Source organism: Cryptomeria japonica, chromosome 11 (assembly GCF_030272615.1).
Source record: "Cryptomeria japonica chromosome 11, Sugi_1.0, whole genome shotgun sequence".
Classification (NCBI taxonomy): Eukaryota; Viridiplantae; Streptophyta; class Pinopsida; order Cupressales; family Cupressaceae; genus Cryptomeria; species Cryptomeria japonica.
Genome location: NC_081415.1, coordinates 47,319,872 through 47,342,548, shown reverse-complemented (window position 1 = coordinate 47,342,548; position 22,677 = coordinate 47,319,872). Strand labels below are relative to the sequence as shown.

At 37.9% G+C, this 22,677-nt stretch overlaps 1 protein-coding gene and 1 long non-coding RNA gene across 2 annotated transcripts in view; one reads left to right on the top strand and one right to left on the bottom strand.

Moving 5' to 3' along the window:
• LOC131076780 (pleiotropic drug resistance protein 3) overlaps positions 1 to 22,677 on the bottom strand; it is a 43,979-nt gene that overhangs the window by 5,188 nt on the left and 16,114 nt on the right. The window contains exons 14-17 of the mRNA XM_058014099.2: positions 2,821 to 2,974; positions 2,552 to 2,680; positions 662 to 828; positions 230 to 562 (exon numbers count right to left, since the gene is read on the bottom strand). Coding sequence (XP_057870082.2) covers positions 230 to 562; positions 662 to 828; positions 2,552 to 2,680; positions 2,821 to 2,974 — 783 coding nt within the window. The remainder of the gene's footprint in view (positions 1 to 229; positions 563 to 661; positions 829 to 2,551; positions 2,681 to 2,820; positions 2,975 to 22,677) is intronic.
• LOC131076781 (uncharacterized) lies at positions 827 to 1,728 on the top strand. The gene is made up of 2 exons (XR_009113487.2): positions 827 to 1,264; positions 1,388 to 1,728. It is a non-coding gene; the product is annotated as an uncharacterized LOC131076781 (long non-coding RNA).

Genomic DNA, 22,677 nt, shown 5'->3' with positions numbered 1-22,677 from the left:
CTCATTGTAAAAGAATCTTAAATTTTTTCATAACACCCTTTAATTTTTTAATTAATCAATCCCATTCATAAGATGGTAGTCTAATTGAATAAACTAAAAGCCAATTATAATTTTATATTATAAAAAATAATAATTATATTTTTCAAAATTTGCTGTTTTTTTTTTTTTTTTAATAGATATTTGGTTCATCTTATTAAAGATTCCTATGAGTTGCTACATTGGACTATACCTTCTTGGTCTTGGAATCTATTTCAGGTGCGAAGCGTAACCAAGCTGAATAAAGAAGCGACTCATGCACTGTAACTTGTGGAGAGTGGATGTCATTCTGTTCACAGTAGCCTGATATTCGGGCAAATGTTTCTTGCACCTTTGGGAACCCTGAGATTCGTATTTCTCCTTCAATATAACCTACAGTCTTTCTTCCTGCAAGAACATCCATCAGCGTTGTCTTTCCCGCTCCACTGACACCCATTAAAGCTGTCAAAACTGCTGGCCTAAAAGCTCCTGTCACATCTGTCAGCAATTGAAGCCTTTTCTCTGTTACTCCCTCTTGTTTCATTTCCTGCAGAAAGCAGGTTAAATTTATTCATCAGTCATAAAAAGGGTTTCAATTCAATTCTATGTAGGTGCTGACTTCACGGAATTTCAACTAAAGTCTTACCACAGGCATGTCAACAAAATACTGGATATCTTGGAAGGCGATTGATAAAGGCTGGAAAGGTAATATCATTCCACGTTTTGCATCAATGAATCTGGCAGAATCAGAACCTTTATAGATTCTTTTGCTATCATCACATGCCCTGGTTGTATGGTGAACGTGCATTTCAGCTGCCATGGAAAAACCGAATTAATTCAGCTACTTCTCAAGCTGAATGGAAACAATCAATATAATAGCTATAAGATTAGTTATTTGTCCTGGGCATTCATCTCTTTGTTTAAGTGGAAAGGTACATTTTACAGGTGCAAATGACTTTACTGTGATTTATGATTTTTTTAAAGCTTTTATTGTTATATTTTTCTATTAACTTGATTTAATCAATGGGATTAAATCATAATGAAGAATAATATGTAAATTTCAAATTTTAAATTTAAGCTTCAGCCAACAATAATAATCCATAAGACATATAATTATAGTTCCATGAAGTTTTATGACGTGGGGACATGGGATGGGTTTTGGAGATGGAGACCAAAGGTTTAAATTTGGAGATAGCGAGGGGACAGCAGCAGAGCAACAGTGGGGGTTGGTGCTTATATATAAATTGAGGTAAATTCAAATTTTCAAGACAACATCTACAGTATAATATCTTTATGAATGTTCCATGAAAAGCAAATTAGTTTTCACAAAGTTAAAGGTTGCAATTGGTATGTAATGGAATGTTCCATATAGCAAGCGACACGATGGAGTTGGCAGAGGTGGTGGTGTTGTGGAGGGATGTTTCTCCAAGATTCCAAGCTTTGGAAACATTTTCATATAAGAGATGTGGGTTTTTTTGGGGGCGGACTTGTCCCTGTGGAATAGTGCGTATAATTTGCTTTAAATACTCGTACAAATATGTTAGTGTTTTAGTGTATTGTTTTTGCTTAAAATAAATTGGAATTTTGAAAGGGTCCAGATCCTTACACCAACTCAATACAAATTAATGATGGGACAATTCAATATCCAACAAACGTTCAATCCAAAGTCAAAGTAATTTGAAATCAAATTATTCCAAAAATCTTTACTTAACCTCTACCATCTTATTCTTAGTTCTAAAATCCTTATGCATAGATATCCTTTTTTGGAAGAACCAAAAAGATCCAAAAGGCCACAAGCAGTCCCATCTCCCAACCCCAATGCCCCACTTTGAAAAGGGGTCTCCATCACATTCTTAGTATATTATTGAATAAGTGTTATTTTGGATGTTTTTAATATTCACTCGTATTAAATTTGAGATTCGTTTTTATATTGGAAAATGGTTGAGTTTTGATAATAGTGAATTTTTTTTCACTGCACTGATTTTTGTAAAATTTGTAAACCAAATATTTTTTTTTCTGTATAGAAATATTGCATATTATCTCTACTTCCCATTATTCTCTTTTTGTTGTTTCAGATTATATACGCTATTTCTATTATAGAGATTATGTTATATATAAAATAAAAAATGACTAATTAAGACAGACTGCATTAATCTAGAATGCATCATCTGATAAGGTATGAATAATGAAATCCATGTACCAGAGACAATACATTTTCACAATAAAATGCAAATGCCCCATTTGCATTCACGTCACCCAACATGAAAACTGGCACTCAAAACAAATGACTGCAAAGTACTGTGAATCAATGAATTGTTCAAACCTTAATGAAGGAAGCTTAAGTCAAATATATTCTATCGCTCAAGTAAATTATCCCATTCAATTCGTTACAGAGATCCTCTTTCATTTCAACTTCATAGGAAAAGGATAGACATGAGTACTGATGGTTTTTACTTTAACCATTAAAAGGGTGCAAAGTAAATGGAAGCTTCACATTAACGGAGTTAATTGCATGCAAGAAAAATAAAAGTCTGACCTGTACTTCTGTCTTCAGTCCTAGACACTGGACTTGATCCATCATGTAGACCATCAGTGGCATCTTCTTGGCTATTTTGAATATGAGCCAGCTCTTCTCGAGATATTACAGTTTGTGATTGGCCAATGGCTGCTTCAATAATAATATTATTAAATTTTAAGTGCAATATTGTTTATTGTGAAATCCCAGTCAATTATCTTCATTCACTTTCATAATGGGAAAAAAAAACTTGTAAGCAAACAAATTTTCTCATGGCCATAGGTACTTACGGTTCAAATATGTCAAAGCAAGGGTGTATGCAAAGTTGAATAGTATAGTAAATCCAATTAAACTTCCAATGCCTATCCAATAAAAACGATCTTCATGAAAAAGTGCACGATTTTTCAGCACCTGTACACCAAGGCTGGTGTTTTGAAAAGACAACTGTCAACAGAGAAAGGAAGTTAATATGTATACAAATTCATATCATCTTCACCAAAAGCATAATAAATACCCTGGATCAGTTCTTGTCTTCGTAGAGTATTTGCATAAAGTTTAAAGCATAGAACTAGATAAAAATGTTCTTGTGGACATTTGTAATGAAATAAGTACATTGCAGAAATAAATTTTGACGCAGGGCATCTTACAACTTCCTAAGGTAGCCATCAGTTACTCTTTGCCAGCGATATTTTTCTTTTATATTATTTTAAAATTTAAGATTTTTCCAACCCTAGGCTGGAAAAGGCTTTTAACCGACCACCCTAAATCGCAATTAATGAACAGCAGTATATGGATGGGGAGTTGGGTGGAAATTTTAGGCGAGAAGGAGGGGCGTTTAACATTAATGACGGATTTTGGTGCTTAAAACGAGCTGATAGGTAAGTGGGAAGCCAGTTTTTGTGATTATTCGGAAGAGGAAAAAGCTCAGTTTTTTTGGTACAAAAGAACAGAACAGAAGGTTGGAGAAGTTTTGGCAGAGGAAAACAAATAGACGGAGCCTGTGTGACCGAGAAAATGTTACAAAAGATTTTGTTGGCTGCAGGTGACAAAAAGGAAGCTGCCATTCCAGAAGAGCAGAGATGTAGGTAATAGGTGGACCACCAATTTAAGAAGTTAGTTATTTTGTGCAGGTCTGCGAACTCAAATAAGGAGTGCCAGTTTTCAAACAGGGGAAGGCTCTTTTCCCATTTAATCTTTGTAACCTAAGCGAAAGGTACGCGAACTATGGATTATTTTCTGTTAACTCGATTAAGAGAGGTTCCTTTTAAAGATGCTATTTTCAATGGCTTGGTGTATGTGTGAAATTGGGCTTCAAATTTCTGGTGTGTGTGCTTACCTGCAAAATTCAGTTGCCCTATGTAAGTAATGTTGCATGTGGGGATTATTAATTGCTTGTCTGTGTGTTCTTTGCAATATCTCCTTTCTAATAATTTAATTCAGGAATCAAAAACTTCGTTCCATATTTCTAGCGAGTTCAAGAACAGTGATAGAAATAATTTGAATTTAATATTTTTATTTTTTGGTTTTTTTAACATTTTGACTGATTGAGACTACTAGCATCTCATAATATGTATAATAGAGAAAAGTGACCACCATCTCAAACAATAACCCTCTTATCCTCCATCATGCCACTGCACAAAAGATACAAATCAATCGGAGATGCCACACACATAGAAGCATAAATCCTGCCTCAACTTGATATCCAAACACAAACACTAAATCTAATGGTAACAAATAGATTTGAATAGCTGCCAAGAATTAATCATCGTAGCTACCTTAACTATACAGCTAGTTGTTAACACATCCAACTAACCACATCTCAAAACCAAGGTACATCCATCATAATAGGTAGACCTTATGCCATCAACATGGCCAACCCACTCCGCAGTCACGAGTCCTTGTATATTCACTATTTTGTACAAAGAAGTAATGAAGCCCTTCAATACCATAGTATAATGAGATATCTAACAAAAAAACATATACAGTGTAGAACTCACATTGCATGGGTAATGCCAAATCTAAAATCAATCAAGACATCCAAAAGTAAATCAATAGCACTCACATAGAATCTGTAGCCAATATCATCAATATCATCTAATACCAAGGAACATCTGCAATTATATGCAAACCTATAAACTAAACTATTACAAAGCAACTCCTACTACTAGTCTTTGTAGTTCTCCCAATTTATCCACATCATAGAAGCTAGAGATCAAAGAGCCTCCATGCCATTAACCACAAGCAAACAATGAATTACAATAAAAACAAATGATCATAAACATATTGATCACAATGGCTCTATGCAAACCTCAACTCCAATGTCATGTGAACAAAAATGTCCAAGAAGAAACACATGACCAAAAAAAGAACCTACAATCAAAATCATGTAGCATGTCCTTCTACCAACACCAAAGTGCTCAAGTTGTAACACAATATCTTTGTCAAAAAATCCCCATATAGAAAAGCCTTCACGACATCCAATTGTTTAACATAGAATCAAACATACTATATGATAATTAAACTAACCAGAATGTAAGCCTCTTAAATTGAAGGAAGATCAAACCAAATATCCATTCCAAAACTAAGGGAATAAGCCCAAAACAATCCTCTACACTCCTCAAATATGCCATCCAAAATTAGCATCTATAGCTCAAGACTCATTCTCATGAGAGGAAAAAGGGAAAACAAAACATGTCAAACAATCCTCAAATAAGTCCTCTAAAACTAAAATCCTTAACTCAAGACTCATTCCCATAAAAAAACAAAGCATGGAATAAAATGCATTTGAAAATAAGGTGGGTAATACATATCAGATAATTTGCCATCTGAAGGACCAAGAGTGGGGAATGATATTGCTCCTTCAAGATACATCAAGCCACAATGACTCTCTCCAAGAATAATCTATTCAACAAGTTCATGATTAACTCATGTCTAACCTAGGTGTAGTCTCCTCAATCTTCCTACTGCAACCTCATCAAAGAGTAACTATCTCAATACATGATCTCCAATAACAAGAGATCTCTAACCTCACCCAAATTTGAAAGAGGTGTATAGTCAATTATCTCATGCCAACTGAACTCCAATGAAACACTTTATTAACCAGAAAATCACAAGTAAAATGATCACACCACTCATCAATCAGATGCTCATTATTTCTCTCAAGTGATTTATATTTTTCTTTCATATTCATGGATCTTGAGCTATAGTCAGATGGTTTTGGAAGATTCATTGTGAGAGATGGACATCATCATTATCTCCTTGGTATGTGTTTTCTTTTATGATGATCATAGGGGATCGTAGTAGGCTGATTTCTTGAAATGGGAAATCGAGTAGTTTGATCTCCTTTGAGAAGCTTTCATCCATATTGTTACATGATATATATGTTATGTTTAATCTCTTGAGGTTGACCAAGTTTGGATGTTGTTGTAGCTTTTCTCTTAGGGTTGTGAAGAAGATCATATTTGTCACAGTTTGCATTTAGAGGTGTATGTAGAAGGACATGCTACATGCTTATGATTTGCAAGCTCTCTTTGATCTTGGTTATCATCCTGGATGTTTGGATTCGCATAACATTGTTTTTTGAGATTTTGGGTGGAGCTATGGTGATCACTAGTTTGTGGTCATATGTTGTCACTTGTACTTTATTATTTTTTGGTGATGACATGGAGGTTCCTTTATCTCTTTCCTTTGTTAGATGTGGAGAACTTGGGAGAGTTGTGGACACTTGTTGGGAGAGATGTTTTTGTAGTAGTCTTGTTTGTAGGATGTGCATAACTTTGTGGATGGTTCTTGGTACTACATGGTTACACTTTCTATGTGTTGTAATTGTTAAACTTAGTATGCCTTTGATATTTTCAAATACGACATTACCCATGTAGTAGGATTTCCTGGATGTGTTTGGTCTTCATCGACTGGTTTGCACATTGAACTTGTGGTTTCAATTTATGGGTTGGTTATGTTGGTGACATAAGTTTATCGATGTTGGATACTGTTGATGTGTTTTTTATGCACATGCAAACAGAATAAAATACCGAAGTATCTTATACTCTCTTGAACAAAGTTCCCGATTGCTGAAGATCTCGCCGAAGGATCAGTCGAGGCAACTCCAAGGTTCTTGTATGTAGGTTCTCTACTCGTGGATAAGCTCTCTGTGGAATGATGTGATTTTGCTGGAATCACAAGGGGACTTACACTTGATGACCTAAACATCTGATTTGTTGGAATCACAAGTCCTATTAACTAACTAAAAGACAAACAAATGGCAAAAGATGCAGGGTTCAGGAAGTCTACTCTTACTACCTAGAATGCGAGAAGATGGATGAACGACTAGGTGGAGTCCTACTGGGCTGTGTCTCATCATCAAGTTGAACAATTCAACACCAACTCAGTGCGATCTTCTGGGGAATGCTTCAAATATATTCAAATCGGACACCATCAGAAACTGATCATCATTCAAGTTAATGCATGAACTATATACATGTAACGACTTGAGATTAAGCTCATTTTATGCCAGTTGACCACGTAGGGCGCACTTACAATCAGTAAGAGGCTAGTGGTATGGACGGATTCCACACAGGTGCATTCAACTACTTCTTTCATTCAATTTAATTATCTATCATCTAAAATGAAGATTCAACAAGAGACCATGCATATTGCAACGAAACGACATATTTCACCATATCTTCAATGAAAAAGAAGTCTTTACAATTAAGGCAACAATGTCTTGTCTTCTCTTCCTAGTCTACTCTAATTGCTATTCTATTTGCTATTCTACTACTTATTCACCGACTATCAACTATTTACTAACTATTCTCTATTAGCTAACCATTAGCCTTTACAAATGAGGAGCCAGGGCTTATATAGTGCCCTCAATACAATTCAATGGCTCAGATCAACTTGAGATCAATGGCCGAGATTTTACAACGAAACCCTAATTAGGGTTTGTTACAACAACTCAATTCTGGCCAATGAAATAATTGCATTATTTGGACACATGTCTTCTCTAGAATATTCGACCAATGGATAACTGAGGTAGGTACATTGAAGTTTGTGCCATCTCCAATGAGTCAGGTACATTGAATCTGGACACACTGAGGTGGACCAATCCGACTGGAGGAGTGATGACTGGGATGCCACCTTGTCTGACACTTGTAACTTGGTAGATGCTCAATTTGATGATGCTGAGAAGCTAACTTTAATTAACTTTTCTGAAACTATCTACTTCTTCAACGAACCCTTGCTTTAACCTCCTTTGTCTTTGATGTGCAGGATGGATGGTGTACCTTTCCTTCAAATGCTGGACTGGAAGAGGTCATCCCTGATGATGTTGGACCGGAGAAGGTCGTCCTTGTTAATGCTGGACTAGAGAAGGTCGTCCTTGTTGATGCTGGACTGGAGAAGGTCGTCCTTGTCTTGGTCTGGTCTTGTGGAGGTCGTCCTTGATCTGGCCTGGTCTTCTTTCATCTGCAAGACAAACCATAAGATGATTAAGGACACATAATATATTTATTCTAACATAGCATTTTATACCTTAAATCATCAACAAGAAGACATCAAAATGAAGTTTGTTCAAGATTTTTTCCAGGGACAGGCCCTATAAGAATTTCGCCCTAGACCCTCTGGAAGGGTCAGGAGCGAAATTTGCATTCCTGGCTCAAATTGTTCTCACTTTGCAACCGTACTTGCTTAGATACATGCCCAAGGATGCCCTCATTCTCAACCAACACCAATCTTGATGCAAATTTGGGGCAAAAGAGAGGTTTTTAAGAATTTCGCTCTGGACCCTCTGGAAGGGTCAGGAGTGAAATTCACTTTTTAGGATCAAATCTATCATGTTTCCTCTCCAAAATACCTTCCAAGGCGAGCACACACTAGCTTTCCTTCTTCCAGAGCCCAGTGATCCACGCCTTGACCTCTATCATGAGCAATTTGAGTGAAATTGGGAATTTCGCTCTGGACCCTCTGGAAGGGTCAGGAGCGAAATTCACCTTTTAGGTCACAAATCTTCATTTTCTTCACCTCAATTCATCTTGTAGGGCAAAGTAACATCATTTCAACCTCAACTACGCCTTAGGACTCCTAGTCTTGACTTGACACAAGGAGGAAATAGGCAGATGAAGAATTTCGCTCTGGACCCTTTGGAAGGGTCAAGAGCGAAATTCACCTTTTAGCTCAAAATTCACACTTTTGAAGGTCAAACATCTTTCCAAGGCATTCCAAATAGCTTTTCTCACCCTAGTCTAGGCCTGACTTAGCACAAAATTTGGAGGATAAGATGGTTTTTAGGATTTTCGCTCTGGACCCTTTGGAAGGGTCAGGAGCGAAAATCTTATTTTAGTCTTATTTCCTCATCTTTTCAACTCCAATCCACCTCCAAGATCAAGGACACATCGCCTCACTCCTATCTATGCCATAAAAACCAAAAACTTGACTTGATTTGCAAGGAAAAAAGGGTGATCCTAGGAATTTCGCTTTGGACCCTTTGGAAGGGTCAAGAGCGAAATTCTCATTTTGGCTTCAAAATTTGCATTCTTGGTGACTAAAATCCACTTTAAGGCAATCCAAATGACTTCTCTCACCCTTCTCCAGGTTTGACTTTGCTCAAATTTTGGAAGAAAAGATGGTTATTAAGATTTTCGCTCTGGACCCTTTGGCGCTCTGGACCCTTTGGAAGGGTCAGGAGCGAAAATCACTTTTTAGGCTCAATTCCTTCACATTTGATAATCATTGAGAAGTCGAAGTTATTTCTAAGGACATCTCCCATCAAAACTCACCTTAGTCAGCACTAGGCTTGGCACAAAATCGGGAAAAAAGGTGGTTTTGAGAAAATTCGCTCTGGACCCTTTGGAAGGGTCAGGAGCGAAATTCTCATTTTGAGCTCATTTCTTCTTATTTGATGACTCTTGACAATTCAAGGACATGCCTAAGGACACCTCTAATCTTGACCCAAAGGGTCCAGAGCGAAATTCTCATTTTGAGCTCATTTCTTCATATTTGATGACTCTTGACAATTCAAGGACATGCCTAAGGACACCTCTAATCTTGACCCACACTAGACTTGGCATAAAATTGAGGGAAAAGATAGGTTTTGCACAATTTCGCCCTGGACCCTTTGGAAGGGTCAGGAGCGAATTTCATGATTTGCTTGTTTATCCTCACTCAATTCCATTCTTTTCACTTTGTTTACTTGGACTCTTATCCTTGGATCCCTCTCCCATGCTTGCAACATTTCGCTTGACCTTTTAGAAAAGAGAATTTCACTAGAAATCACGGCCAGGGACAAGACCTATAATGAATTTCGCCTTGGACCCTTTGGAAGGGTCAGGAGCAAAATTCTTCCTCTAGCCCAAAATCATCATTTTTTGAGACAACAATCAATTCAAGGGCAATCTCAAGGGCATCCCTCACCTTAGTCTAGGTGTGGCTTGGCACAAATTTTGGAGAAAATGATGGGTTTTAGGATTTTCGCTCTGGACCCTTTGGAAGGGTCAGGAGCGAAAATCCTGTTTTAGGCTCACTCCTCCATCATTTCAACTTGAATCCACCTTAAAAGGCAAGAAAACACTTCTCCTCTCACATCCAAGTTATAGAAACCCAAGTTTGAGTTGATTTTGCTAAGAAAATAAGGGGTTTTAGGAATTTCGCTCTGAACCCTTTGGAAGGGTCAGGAGCAAAAATCAAGATTTGAGCTTGACTCTTAACCTTTTCAACTCCAATTCTCTTTCGGAGGCAAATATAGATTCTTCCTCATGCATCTCCATCAAAATCCTGACTTTAGCCAAGGGAAAAATGAGGGTTTTCAAGAATTTTGCTCTGGACCCTTTGGAAGGGTCAGGAGCGAAATTCACATTCTTGGCCAAGATCCTGACTTCATTTTCACATTTCTTCATTCAAACAAGCGTTTTTACCTTCATTCAAGCTTGGGAATGCGTTAGTTCTAGGTTTTGGTCAAAGTAGAATGTCTTATGGAGAATTTCGCTCTAGACCCATTGGAAGGATCAAGAGCGAAATTCGCTTTGGACCCTTTGGAAGGGTCAGGAGCGAAATTTGACATTTATAACATTTAAGTATAAGAACCTATACTTTAAGTTATATTCCATATATACTGCCAGGATGTTTGAGAGTTGTTTCGGACCTCCAGGAGTTATAATGCAAAATCTAGTTTTTGGAGGATTCTTTAGTTTTCCAGACTCAGTCAAATTTCAGGATCAGGACATTCCAGACAGCCAAATTTCAGGATCAAGACATTCCAGACAGCCAAATTTCATGGCATTTGAAGATCAGGATGACATTCCAGACTTCATCACTCACCAACTTGACCTAGCTCAGACCTTCAAGAATGATACTCACTCACCAAGCAAGACACAATTAGCAACAAGAGCAAAACCATGCCCTAAGGAAGACTCTCAAAGAAACCTAATTCTAGGGCCCCAAAGACTCACCTCGGCTCAAGCAGAGCCTACCATCCTAGTGGTCCCCCTAGCGACACTCGAAAAGCAAAGGCTAAAAGACAAAAACCCTAAAACCTAGAAAGCAAAACCCGACAAAGCGAAAAAAGTAGGGGTCCCCATTTGCAATGGGGCGATGTGTGAATACGTCACAACATCTAGCGCCACCTTGAATAAATGTTCCGAAACATTTCAGAGATAAAGACTTAATTGACACTTAGAACCTCCGGAAAATTCAACCCAACTCATCAAGAGACTAGAAAATGCACTCAAAGTAGAAGAAGAATCCCTAACCAGATCAAAATGCTTAGTCTTTGATTACGCATGTGTGTGCAAGTGTATTCATTCCTCTCGACAAGACAATTATGATCTCCAGGTTCCCCTGTGATTAGCTACGTAGTTTATCTGATCCTCAAAAGCATCCTGGATAGAGCCTCGCTGCCAATCAGACGTCTATAGTCCCGACGAGGTTATCGCCGCAAGCTCACGAACATTGATCCATTGCCAGCCAGGCATCCATAGCCCCGATGGAGTTATCCGTATATTCCCGTTAGCCAATTTAGGTATTTCATTTCATTTCATTTTTTTTTTTTTTTTTTCTCTTTGATTTCTCATTTTTTCTTTTTGATATTGCTTTTTGCATTCCATCAATTCCTTTGGCTCGTAAGCAGTGAAGCTTACTAGGGTTTGAGGATTGCGGTGGCGCTGAAGTCAGATTTTAGATTTTTCACCAATCACAGCTTTGCCTAAAAACCATAATGACTCGGAGTCTATTAATGTGTGAAGATATAGTAATCAACAGATGTCGGCATCAAGACACAGAAAAGTGATTCCCTTCCAAGTCAAGTACAAGTCTTGATCAGATGATAAAGCTGGAGAGGAACAACCTCGGATTCCAAGCACTTCATGAATAGATATCTAAGAAATGAGTGCAACATAAGATCCAGGATATTGCCAGTGTGTGAGCAACAACACAGACGCCTTTCTCACGAATGGAGGCTCCCACTCAAGACACCTAAACTAAATAGACGACCAACGGACTGACCCAAAGACAAACAAAGCTAAAGTGCACACCAAAAGCAAACAACTACACTACTTGATCCATTCAGGATCCTGAGTCAAATAACTCAAGGCAAATTAAGAACAAGGCTCAAAAACCTCTAACTAAAGACACAAAAAGAAAACCTACTCTAAAACTATATACAAGACTCCTAAACTCAACACGACTCAAAGAAGTGAGATATGTACATGACTTTACATGGTTTCTCAGGTTGTGCAACAGGAGCATGGCAAAGGTGATGGTTCTCAATCGGGCAAATTCATCCTTAAACACAGAAAAGCAAGCTCTCACCATGCATTTCTCATACTCAAGCAAGTTTTCACTCAAAATGATCAACTGAGGTAATTCGTTAGGACCATGATCAATCCAGATGCAAGTTGTTTTCCCAAAATCCCCATAATCAAAATCATAATAACTTTTAAGGCTAGGATTAAGGAAAGAGGCAACCTGGCATTGTTCGTGCTTAGATGGAACTGCATTGTCGGAAGCGAGATCACTGGCTGCTTCAGGAGATCGCCATTGATGATGAACTATTCCACGAGCATCCACAGCGTGTTGATCTTGATTAGGAAGTTCCTCTTGAAACAAGCCCAACGCCTCTTCGAATAGCTCAACATTCTCTGTTTTCACTGAGATATCTTGCATAAACGAGGCATCTTTATGAAATTTTGTTAGCATATCCTCAAAAATGAGAGTCTCCTTGAGGGATTGATTTTCAAAGATCTCCTCTAGTTGATCAAATATAATTTCTGGTGGCATTTCTTCTTCAAGCATAGTCTCAGGAGGTCGGAGCTAATGATGGATCATATCACTCACAGTAGCTTGCTTATCTTGAAAATTTTTTGGTAGTGATTCTACTTGTACTTCTTCTATAAGATCCTTCAATGCTCCATCAAATATTATGAGAGTGATGAAATCTTTAAGCGCTCCTTTGAATTGTTCTTCATATCTGGGCTCACTTATGATGATTTGTATTTCTTCATTCAATATGTCAACTTGATTGTCCTCTTTAAGAATGCCATTTGAGACATCTTGCAATTCACTCTCAAGGATCTCCCTTTGTAGCATAAGTGAGAATTCCTCAAGGAATGAGTCATCTTCTCCTTTAATTGCTTGTTCAACTTCTGGATCTTCCTTTATCACTGTTTGAGTATTCTCAACTGATTCTTCAACTTTTGTTTCATGGTATTCCTTTTCAGGTGCAAGGCATGGCGAGCTATCCACTGTAATACATTGTTCCTCAGGTGCATTTGTATCGTCAACCTGCAACTGGTCCTTCTCACAATCAGATGCTGGAGCAATGTCCTGTTCATAGGTTCTCCTGAATTCGGCTGCAAGATGTGCACCCCGAGGTTTGTTCACAATACATTCTTCCTCGGACAAAGTTGGCATTCCAAACTGGTTTTTGACTTGATTGATAGCCATTTCACATACTGAGCAAGTAAATTCAGAGTGAGGTGAGTTGTGAATTCTACACCACAACGGTAGTAATGTGTTCTCTAAACACATTTCACCATTCAAAATGAACTGACTCTCGATCATCCACAAGAAGCTTAGAAGAGGATCCTTGTTCTCTGGGACACTGAAGCTGCCTTGTTCTGTTTCTGGCCTGGGGACATCCCAAAAGAAGATTTTTCCCTGCGCTGCCGATTCCATCCTTGATAAGTACTTCAAGCAATGCTTTTCATCATTTTCCTCTGTCTCATGGACTCGACACTGCCCTGGTCTTGCAAACTTGGACAATCTGCATGGATAAAGCTGTGTATCTAATCTCCACCAAAGTTCAGGAAAATCAATTTGTTGCTCATCGTGAAACTGTTGTTGCTCCATGAGAAATCTTTTCTTTTTGATTTTTTGATTTTTTTTTGGATTTTCTATTTTTCACTTTTTTTGGATTTTTTGGTTTTCTACTTTTTTTTGGATTTTCTGGAATAAGAGAGATCTTGAATATCTCAGATTCAACTTGAACGTTCAACTGGTTCCAGCTTGCTTCCTTGTTTTCGCAAGTCCAACTGACGACCCAACGATCACCTTCCTTCTTTGTATCGCTTTCGTCGAGTGTTTGAGAAAAGGCTTTCCACTGATCTTCCTTGGATTCAAGAGTTTGTATTCACTCACCTTTCTTTTGCTTCAATTCTGTTGAGCGTGGAGGGTAAAAAAAGTCTTTAAGATTACTCCTGTAAACATGAATTGATATAATCTAAAGTCTAGCAGTTTAGGCATTCATTGCGATCATGACCTCCCTTTAGCGCCAATTCTGTTGAGCACGAGAGGAGGGTAAAAAGCTCTGGATATCTTTTCTAAATATGACTTGATAAGTTCCACTGATCACGGCTTGCCAATGATCAGCCCTCCTTCTAGTGCCAATTTTGTTGATGTGTTTTTTATGCACATGCAAACACAAAATAAAATACCGAAGTATCTTATCCTCTCTTGAACAAAGTTACTCTGACTGATCCTTCAACGAGATCTTCAGCAGTCAGGAACTTTGTTCAAGAGAGGATAAGATACTTTGGTATTTTATTCTGTGTTTGCATAAAAAACACATCAACAGATACCTTAGAGGTATGTGTGATTGGATGGATTAGTACTTGCTGTGGGTGCTATTTTTCAATCACGTGGGTTTATCAGTTGGATGGGAGCAGTCAGTTTGATTGTTGTTTTGGCTGATGTTCTATCTTGTTTTCTGAAGGATTACTTCAGAGTTGTGTTTTGGTTATAGGCTTTGAAGTTGATGTTGTTGTTGTTTTTGTATAACTTGTGAGAACAGTGGAGTGGTGGTAGTATCTTGTAGCCTTTCATATCACTGTGATCTTATGCTTGTGTTGTTTGGATTGGTGCATATTCGCCTTGGCTTGTTCCTTTCTTCCATAGGTGGCATGTTGGAGGATGATGGGGATTGTTGCCTGAGATGGTGGACATCATGGATGTTATTGTGGATGTCTTGATTGGAGCACAAGAGAATGTTTGGGATCTATGTGATTTCATGGATGGTAGTGATGATGTGGTTTCATCATTTTGACTCTTAAGAAGTTGATGTTGTAGACTCTTGACAGGTCTTCGACAAGTGGGAGAATGTTGGGATTTAGGTGTCTCAACCTTAGAGTCCTAACATGTTGAATTATTTAATCAATTGTTGCTTAATTGATTTATCCTAAGTTATAAAGTTCCTAAGTTGTCATTCACATTGTGGGACCTCTCGATGAGGTGGCATCCTACATGGCAAGTGATGAGATGGCATATTCCCTTTTTTAGGAAGTTGGCACTGACTTGGAAGAGGCTATGTTTTGGGAAGATATTGTCATATATTTTCATTTTGGAGTGGAAATTGATTTGGAATTTCCTATGTTGACTAAAGAGTCTTGGTTTTCAACTTCTATTATGTATTGGACTTGTATTTTAGTTGTAGGCATTTATGATGGAGTTCACTTTTGACAAGTGGTGTGAGGTAAGGAAGGTGCCTATTCCTGGTCATAGTAATTCCTATGTGTACTTACATTGTTGGCAAGATGACCATTATGGATGAGATAGTTGTTGCTGCCTTGGAAGTTGCTATGAGCAACGTGTCATGGGATTAGCAATATGTTTATGACACAACTTACCTCTTAGATTTTGAAGATGGTTTTCCAAACCATGGGCACCTACCTCTTTGTGTTGAGCTCTATATATATGTTGATGCCTTTTCTGATTTATGAGAGGAGATGAGTCCATTTCACAGGGGTTACGCTACTAGATTTTCTCCAAGATGGAACAAGATGTAAATCTCCATGTAAAAGCTTAGAGCCTGAAAATGTATTGTAATTTGTTGAGTAATACATTGGCTCGATGTTTTGGAGTGTGGGATTTTTTTACCTGAAAGGGTTTTCCCCATGTATATCCGTGTTCTCTCTTCTTTCTCATTCTTCTTGTTTCATGATTCTGAATTGTTGAATCTGTATGTCGTAATGCTGCTGAAATTTTCTTAGATCTATAAATGGCATCATCTTTCCTTGAAAGTTTAATGTATGAGAAATCAACTTGTAGTGTCCTAAAATTGCACCCCTTGCAATTTTGAATGTATTCGGGGCCCTCACCTTAGCTGTCTCATCCTCATGCTTGATTAGGACCCGTTTATGCCTCCCCTATGCAACCAAGCTTCATATTTGCATCTTGTAACTTGCATAGCCCCTTGTTCCTGGCCTAAATTAGGGTGCCTTGGTCCCCACCAAGACTAGGGCGCCACGCCCTGGTCCTCCCTAATCAGGACCTATTTTGGCCCCTAGGCCCTATCTCAAATTTGAGCAGGAAACACCCCTCTATGTCGGCTCATCTCAGAAAATTAGTCAATTCATCCTATTGGGAAGTATATAAGGATCTATTCCCCTCTCATTTGGGATAACAAGCAATAAGGCAATCAGGTGGAGAAGGCAAGGCAACTACATCAAGCATTCAAGAGCAACATGGTCCCATCTTCTTCTCATACACATACCCTTGCGCAAGGGGGGCAAGGACAAAATATTGATGTTTCTATCTCTCTAGATCCTCCTTATTCTCCTAGAGCCTATCTTAAACATCAAAGTATTTGTAGAGAAGATGATGTCATGCATTTCATTCACGATCTCTCTCCCCATATAACATTAAGCAAAGATGAGGCCTTAGATGATAAGGATCTTCCTTCCCAATCTACCAAAGAGGATATGCATGATGAAAGAAAGGAAAGTCCTCCACAAGATATTCCTTCTTCATCTACTAATCCTTTCATTCCTTCTAAACATCCTTACACTACAAACTTCAAAGAAATTTATTATAATGTTCCACCGCCTTTTCAATTAAAAGATTCTTATAGGAGTGGCTTTAACATAATATCAAAACAAGGTTTTAGAGGACAAGGACTTGGAAAATTTGAACAAGGAATTCGAGTCCCTATAAACCTTCCCGCACAAATCACCATAGAAGGCCTAGGAAATGATAATAAATCTCCTATGGATGAACTCCTTAGGATTCAAGACTTCAAAAATCATCTTGCAAGACAACAAGCCATTAGTGCTCGCAAAAGAGCTTCTTCTTCAAAAACTCCTTTTTGTTCATTTCATCAAACCTATGATCACCATGCAGATGATTGTCCTGATTTTCAAAATTCAATAAAAGAACTTATCGATAGTGGTAAAGTTAAAATCGTGGATGACAATCCGTCCTCTTCTAATAACAACTCTTGTCCTCAATCTCAAAAGAATAAACCTACATCTATTAATGATCAAGAAATATTAGCATCTAGAATCTTTTGGAGATTGAAGTATGATAAGAATATTGCTTTCCTTTCATTAGACCTAATTACAATTATAAGCATAAAAAAGATAATTCACATTGTCTTTTTCATAATTGTCATTCTCATTCTCTTGGAAAGTGTAAAGCATTTAAGGAATTTGTTCAAGAACAATATGATTGTGCTCGTATATGTCTTTCAATAGATCTTGCCCTCTTTCTAGGTGAAAAGGTAGTGCCTTAGCACTCCTTTCACCCTCATGTTGCTCCTCACCCTATGACATAAGTAGTGAACTTAATTGGGGGCTCTTTGTCATTAGAGGTGGTGCTTTTTCAATTTCAAATATCTTGGGGTAGCAACATGATTTCCCTTCTTTCTCTCCGGTTTCACTATTTTCTTTGTGATTGCATTATTCATAAAGTGATGTCCTTTCTTGCATAGAATTATCCTTCAAGCGAGCACACATTTGTTCCTTGGATGGGACCTATTCCTTGCTTGAAACGATGCATCTTTTATGAATAATCTCTCCCTAGAGAACTTTTGTAAACCTTCTTCTTCCTCTTTCTTTCTCTTTAAAAATTACCTCTTCTTTTGCGTAGTGTTATTCATCACTTGACGTCCTTTTTTGCATAGAGTTATCCTTCATGCGAGCACATGTTTGTTCCTTGGTTAGGACCTATTCTTTGTTTGAAACGGTCCATCTCTTATGAATAACCTCTCTTTAGAAGATGTGTAATTTTCCTCTTTGTCCTCTTGCTTGGGGGGCAAGGATGGATTTTTCTACCTTTCTCTTTCTATCTAATGTATCACTATTCCCTTTAGGGGTTGAGTTTTTCATGTGTTGATATCCTTTCTTGCAATGGTATGTCTCTTATGAATAATCCCTCCTTAGGGGAATATGTGATCTTTCTTTCTTTCCCTCTCTTGCTCTTTGAAGATTACCACTTCTTTTGAGATGCATTTTACATAAACTAATATCTTTTCTTGCATTGGATATTCATTCATGTGAGTAAATTGTGCATTTCCTTTTACGTAATCTCTCCTTAGAAGATTGTGTAACTCTTCTCATTGTCCTTACACTTGGGGGCCAATGATTGATTTCTCCTCCTCTCTCTCTCTCCTCTCTAAGGATCTACTTTTCCTTTGCAGAGCGGTGTTTGTTCACGATTTGGTGTCATTCCTTGTGCGAAGTTATTGTTTTCTCAAGGATTCTCTCTTATACAAGAGGTGTAAGTCCTTGGCTACAACCTCTTCTTCACTTGGCAATGTATATCTATCATAAACTTACCCTTCACATTGGGTCAAAAGTGTGTCATCCTTCATCAAGAATCCCTTTCACCTAGCAATAGGAGAAAGGTAGGAATTCTTGTTCTCTTTCCTTTCTTTTGGTAGAAGATGTTATGTTTGTTCAAGATAGCTCCTCTTGGAGGTAGATGTCTTTCGAGAAAAGATTTCTTCTCCTCCAATGATCCCCTTTACACTTGTTGCAAGCTATCTCTTTTTCAACTATCTTATCCTTGCTTGAAGAGTATACCCTCAAGAGCTTAGGATTTATGACATTGTTGCATAAAGGATATCTCATGGTGTTGAAGGTAAGGCATCCTTGTCTATAGCTTCCTTAAGACATCAACATGGAACTATATTGACATCTTAAGGGGGGGGCACCCATATTGCTCCCCTTGTACCATATTGTACTGTAACTCTTGCATGTCTTAAACGAGGTGTTCATTCTTGAAACCAGAGAAAAAACTCCTAGAGCGAGATGCTTCACACTCGAAACCAGACTTAACATTTGATATGTCTTAGACGGGGTTACACATCACCGAAAACGGCAAAGTCTTAAACGGGATGGCCTCGAAACCAAGCATGTATCTACCACTTGGCATTTACACATTTGCACACTTAAAATCGCCCCTTGGCATTCACATTTACATTACATGTCTTAAACAGGTTGAAGCACACTAAAAACAGAGCAAAGACTCTTACATGGGGTGCTATGCACTTGAAACTAGACATCACTTGCACACAAGCACGAGGATAGGTGGAACTAGCTAAAAACAGCTAGACTATTCTTACTCTCGTCCCCACATGGATCACCTAGATAAAAACATCTAGGGGTGAGTTGTCCATGTCCTTTCTCATCATGGACCACCTAGATAAAAACATCTAGGGGCGAGTAGTCCATGTCCTCTCTCATTATTCTTCTCATGGATCACGTGGATAAACACATCTAGTGTGTATTCATGCTCTCTCTTCCTCTCATGAAATTGTAGCTTTGCTATTGATAGTTCATGGATGATGCTTGCTTTGCTCTTTTATGTGATCATTTGTGTTTGTGAGATGGCATTTTTTTTAACAATGATATTAGTTGTTGAGACATTTTGATATCGAGGTCTTTCGGCTAGTTGACTTGAGGTCTTGTTTTTGGTCTTTAGCTTTTGGGTCTTGTGTGCCTTTGTGTCTTCTGTCTTGTTTTGTGTGCCCTTGCATATGTTTAAGTGAGTTAAGATCCTAAGATTGGGGGCTTAGTTCCTCGAAATTAGTGATATCTTATACTCCTTGGATTTTTCTCCGCATTCCTCATCTTCTTCTACTTTACCATGAGTATTTGCATAAGCTCATACTCCCGCTAAAGTGGGGGCTAAATGTAGTGTCCTAAAATTGCACCCCTTGCAATTTTGACCGCATTCAGAGCCCTCACCTTAGCAGTCTCATCCCCATGCTTGATCGGGTCCCGTTTATGCCTCCCCTATGTAGCCAAGCTTCATATTTGCATCTTGTAACTTGCATAGCCCCTTGTTCCTGGCCTAAATTAGGGTAGGACCAGGGCTCCACACCCTAGTCCTCCCTAATCAGGACCTATTTTGGCCCCTAGGCCCTATCTCAAATTTGAGCGGGAAACACCCCTCTATGTTGGCTCATATTGGGAAATTAGTCAATTCGTCCTACTGGCAAGTATATAAGGAGGTATTCCCCTCTCATTTTGGGATAACAAGCAATAAGACAATCAAGCGGAGAAGGCAAGGTGACTACATCAAGCATTCACCATCAAGCATTCTTCAAAGCTGCATATTCTTCTTTTATCCATTGGAGCATAATTACATCATTCATTTGCAAGCGCGTGTGATAGGGTTTTTTCATGTTCGTGCCATTTCATACAACATATGTGATTACATCTAAGAAGCAAAGCATCATCATCATCTATTGCAGATCTGAAGGTATACCTTTCCATCATTTATTTCAAGCATTTGCAGTATTTCATTCAAGGTTGATTCCAAACCGGGATTTGACTTAGGCAAACCCCTATTCCCAACCTCTTTCTCCTTCTTTTTGTGTGCAGGAAGCATGTGCGCAGTTGTACCTCTAGAATTAAGCTTTATTTGCAGAGATGGAAAAACCCTTTTCAACGTGCGAAAAGTTCGGAGGACCAAGAGGGTGGGCGTCCTGGTCCAAACACACGGTCCCTGCTACTTTTGGCAGATTTTGCAAAGCAGCTCCGAATCATCTCAAACTTCTTAGATCCAGGTGCACGACAAAATCCCGAATATGTAGCTCACTGTTTCTGCTTATTTTGTCTTCAATTCCGACATTCTACTTATTTTAACAATTCAACTTACAAAAGAGGAAAACCCAAATTAACCCAATCTATTCAGTATTCAGTCCTTGTTTCATTTATGATTGGATCTAGTGGACTCATCTCCTCTTTTGAATGTAAAGTCCTCCAAGTGAAAATTGGCTTATTGATTTCCCCTTTTCATGTGGTGAATTTGTTAAGCTCCAATTTTCCACTTTACACAACTATGTTTGTTTTTTCTTTTATGGCATAGTAGTATGTGCTTATATCAGCATGTTGTAATCTATTTTGAAGAAACACATGTTATTGTAGGTGCATACTTATTTCGGATCACTTTCTAGGATGCTCTCATTTCCCCTTCACTTTTGGTTAGGGGATGATAGGGAATGTCTATTAAAAACTAAGGAAATTTGTAAAAATATAGTTTGAAATTCCAATTATTCATATCATAACATTGATAAAGCATTTCAACATAGAAATTGTAGAAGCTTAATACATAACATTAGAACTAAATTGAGATTTCACATGAGAATTGACAAACAATTTAACAAAATTCAAATGCTTTTATTGTCAATGTGCATACATATTGTATAAGAATTATAACAATATTCCCAAAGGCTCCAAGTTTCAACTATAAAATGACAAGCATAGAAAATATATGGCTGTCCCTAATCAGTAGATGCAATTGGTAGGTCTATATCAAAATCGGAGCTCGAGTTCGAGTCACTGTTAGTATAAGGGGATATCTCAAGCAATAGAACCCCAAGTCCCCAAGACTTCAAAATGTTTTGGGAACGAGGACTGGGGTACCAAGGAAAGGGACACATCCACGTGGAGCATTGGAATTTGATGATTATTGCAAACATGCAGTTGTTAGAGAGAAGAATACTCCTTTCACTCCACAATAAAACAAAGTTGTAAAATAGATGAAAAGAACCTTGATAGATAGAGCTAGAAGCATGCTAAGTATTGCTAAGCTAGAACAATGCTCTAGGTTGAGGTTGTACACATTGCTTGATAAAAATATTTCCCACTTTTATTCTAGTTGACAAGACACCCTACAAGGTACAGATAGGTTAAAAAACATTGGTTTCTCATTTCAAACTATTTGGCAATAAAGACTATGCTCATGTTCCCAAAGATAAACGATCTGAGCCTGATTTTAAGGTTAAAAAGTGTGTTTTCATGGGTTATGGTAAAATGTTTAAAGGTTATAAGATTTGAGATTATGTAGCTCTAAAAATGGCTGTGTCTAAAGATGTGATTTTCAGGGAAATTTAAATTTTTTTAGATGTTGATCAACCTCAGAAGAAACCAAAGAAAAAATTGCATTTTGAAAATAAGGTTGAACCATAAGAAGATACTTGTTAAAATAACAGCAAGATGGATAGGAAAAAGAAGATTTGGAAGGTCTGATAAAGAACAATTGGAGCCTCTTCTTACACCTCTAAGAAGGTCCACTAGTCAACAAAACCTATTGAAAAGTATGAATATAGCCTATCTGATTTTTGTTGTGCCTTTGTATTATCATGGAAAAAGCTCTATCTTTAAAGGATCATGAGTCTCAGTTGGGAGCCATGAAAACTGAAATGAAGGCTTTGGTCAAATGTGAGACTTGAGACTAGTTGAGTCCCCCAAGAGGAGGAAACCATTGGCTGCAAGTGAGCATTTGAAAAGGAATTTGAAGCAAATGGTACAAGGCATGTTTAGGTGTAAAGGTTAGACCCAAGCTGAGAGAGTGTATTTTGGTGAGATATCTCGTGGCTAAGTTAACCTCCATTAGATTTCTTTTTATCTATTGCTATTGCTTATGATTTAGAGGTA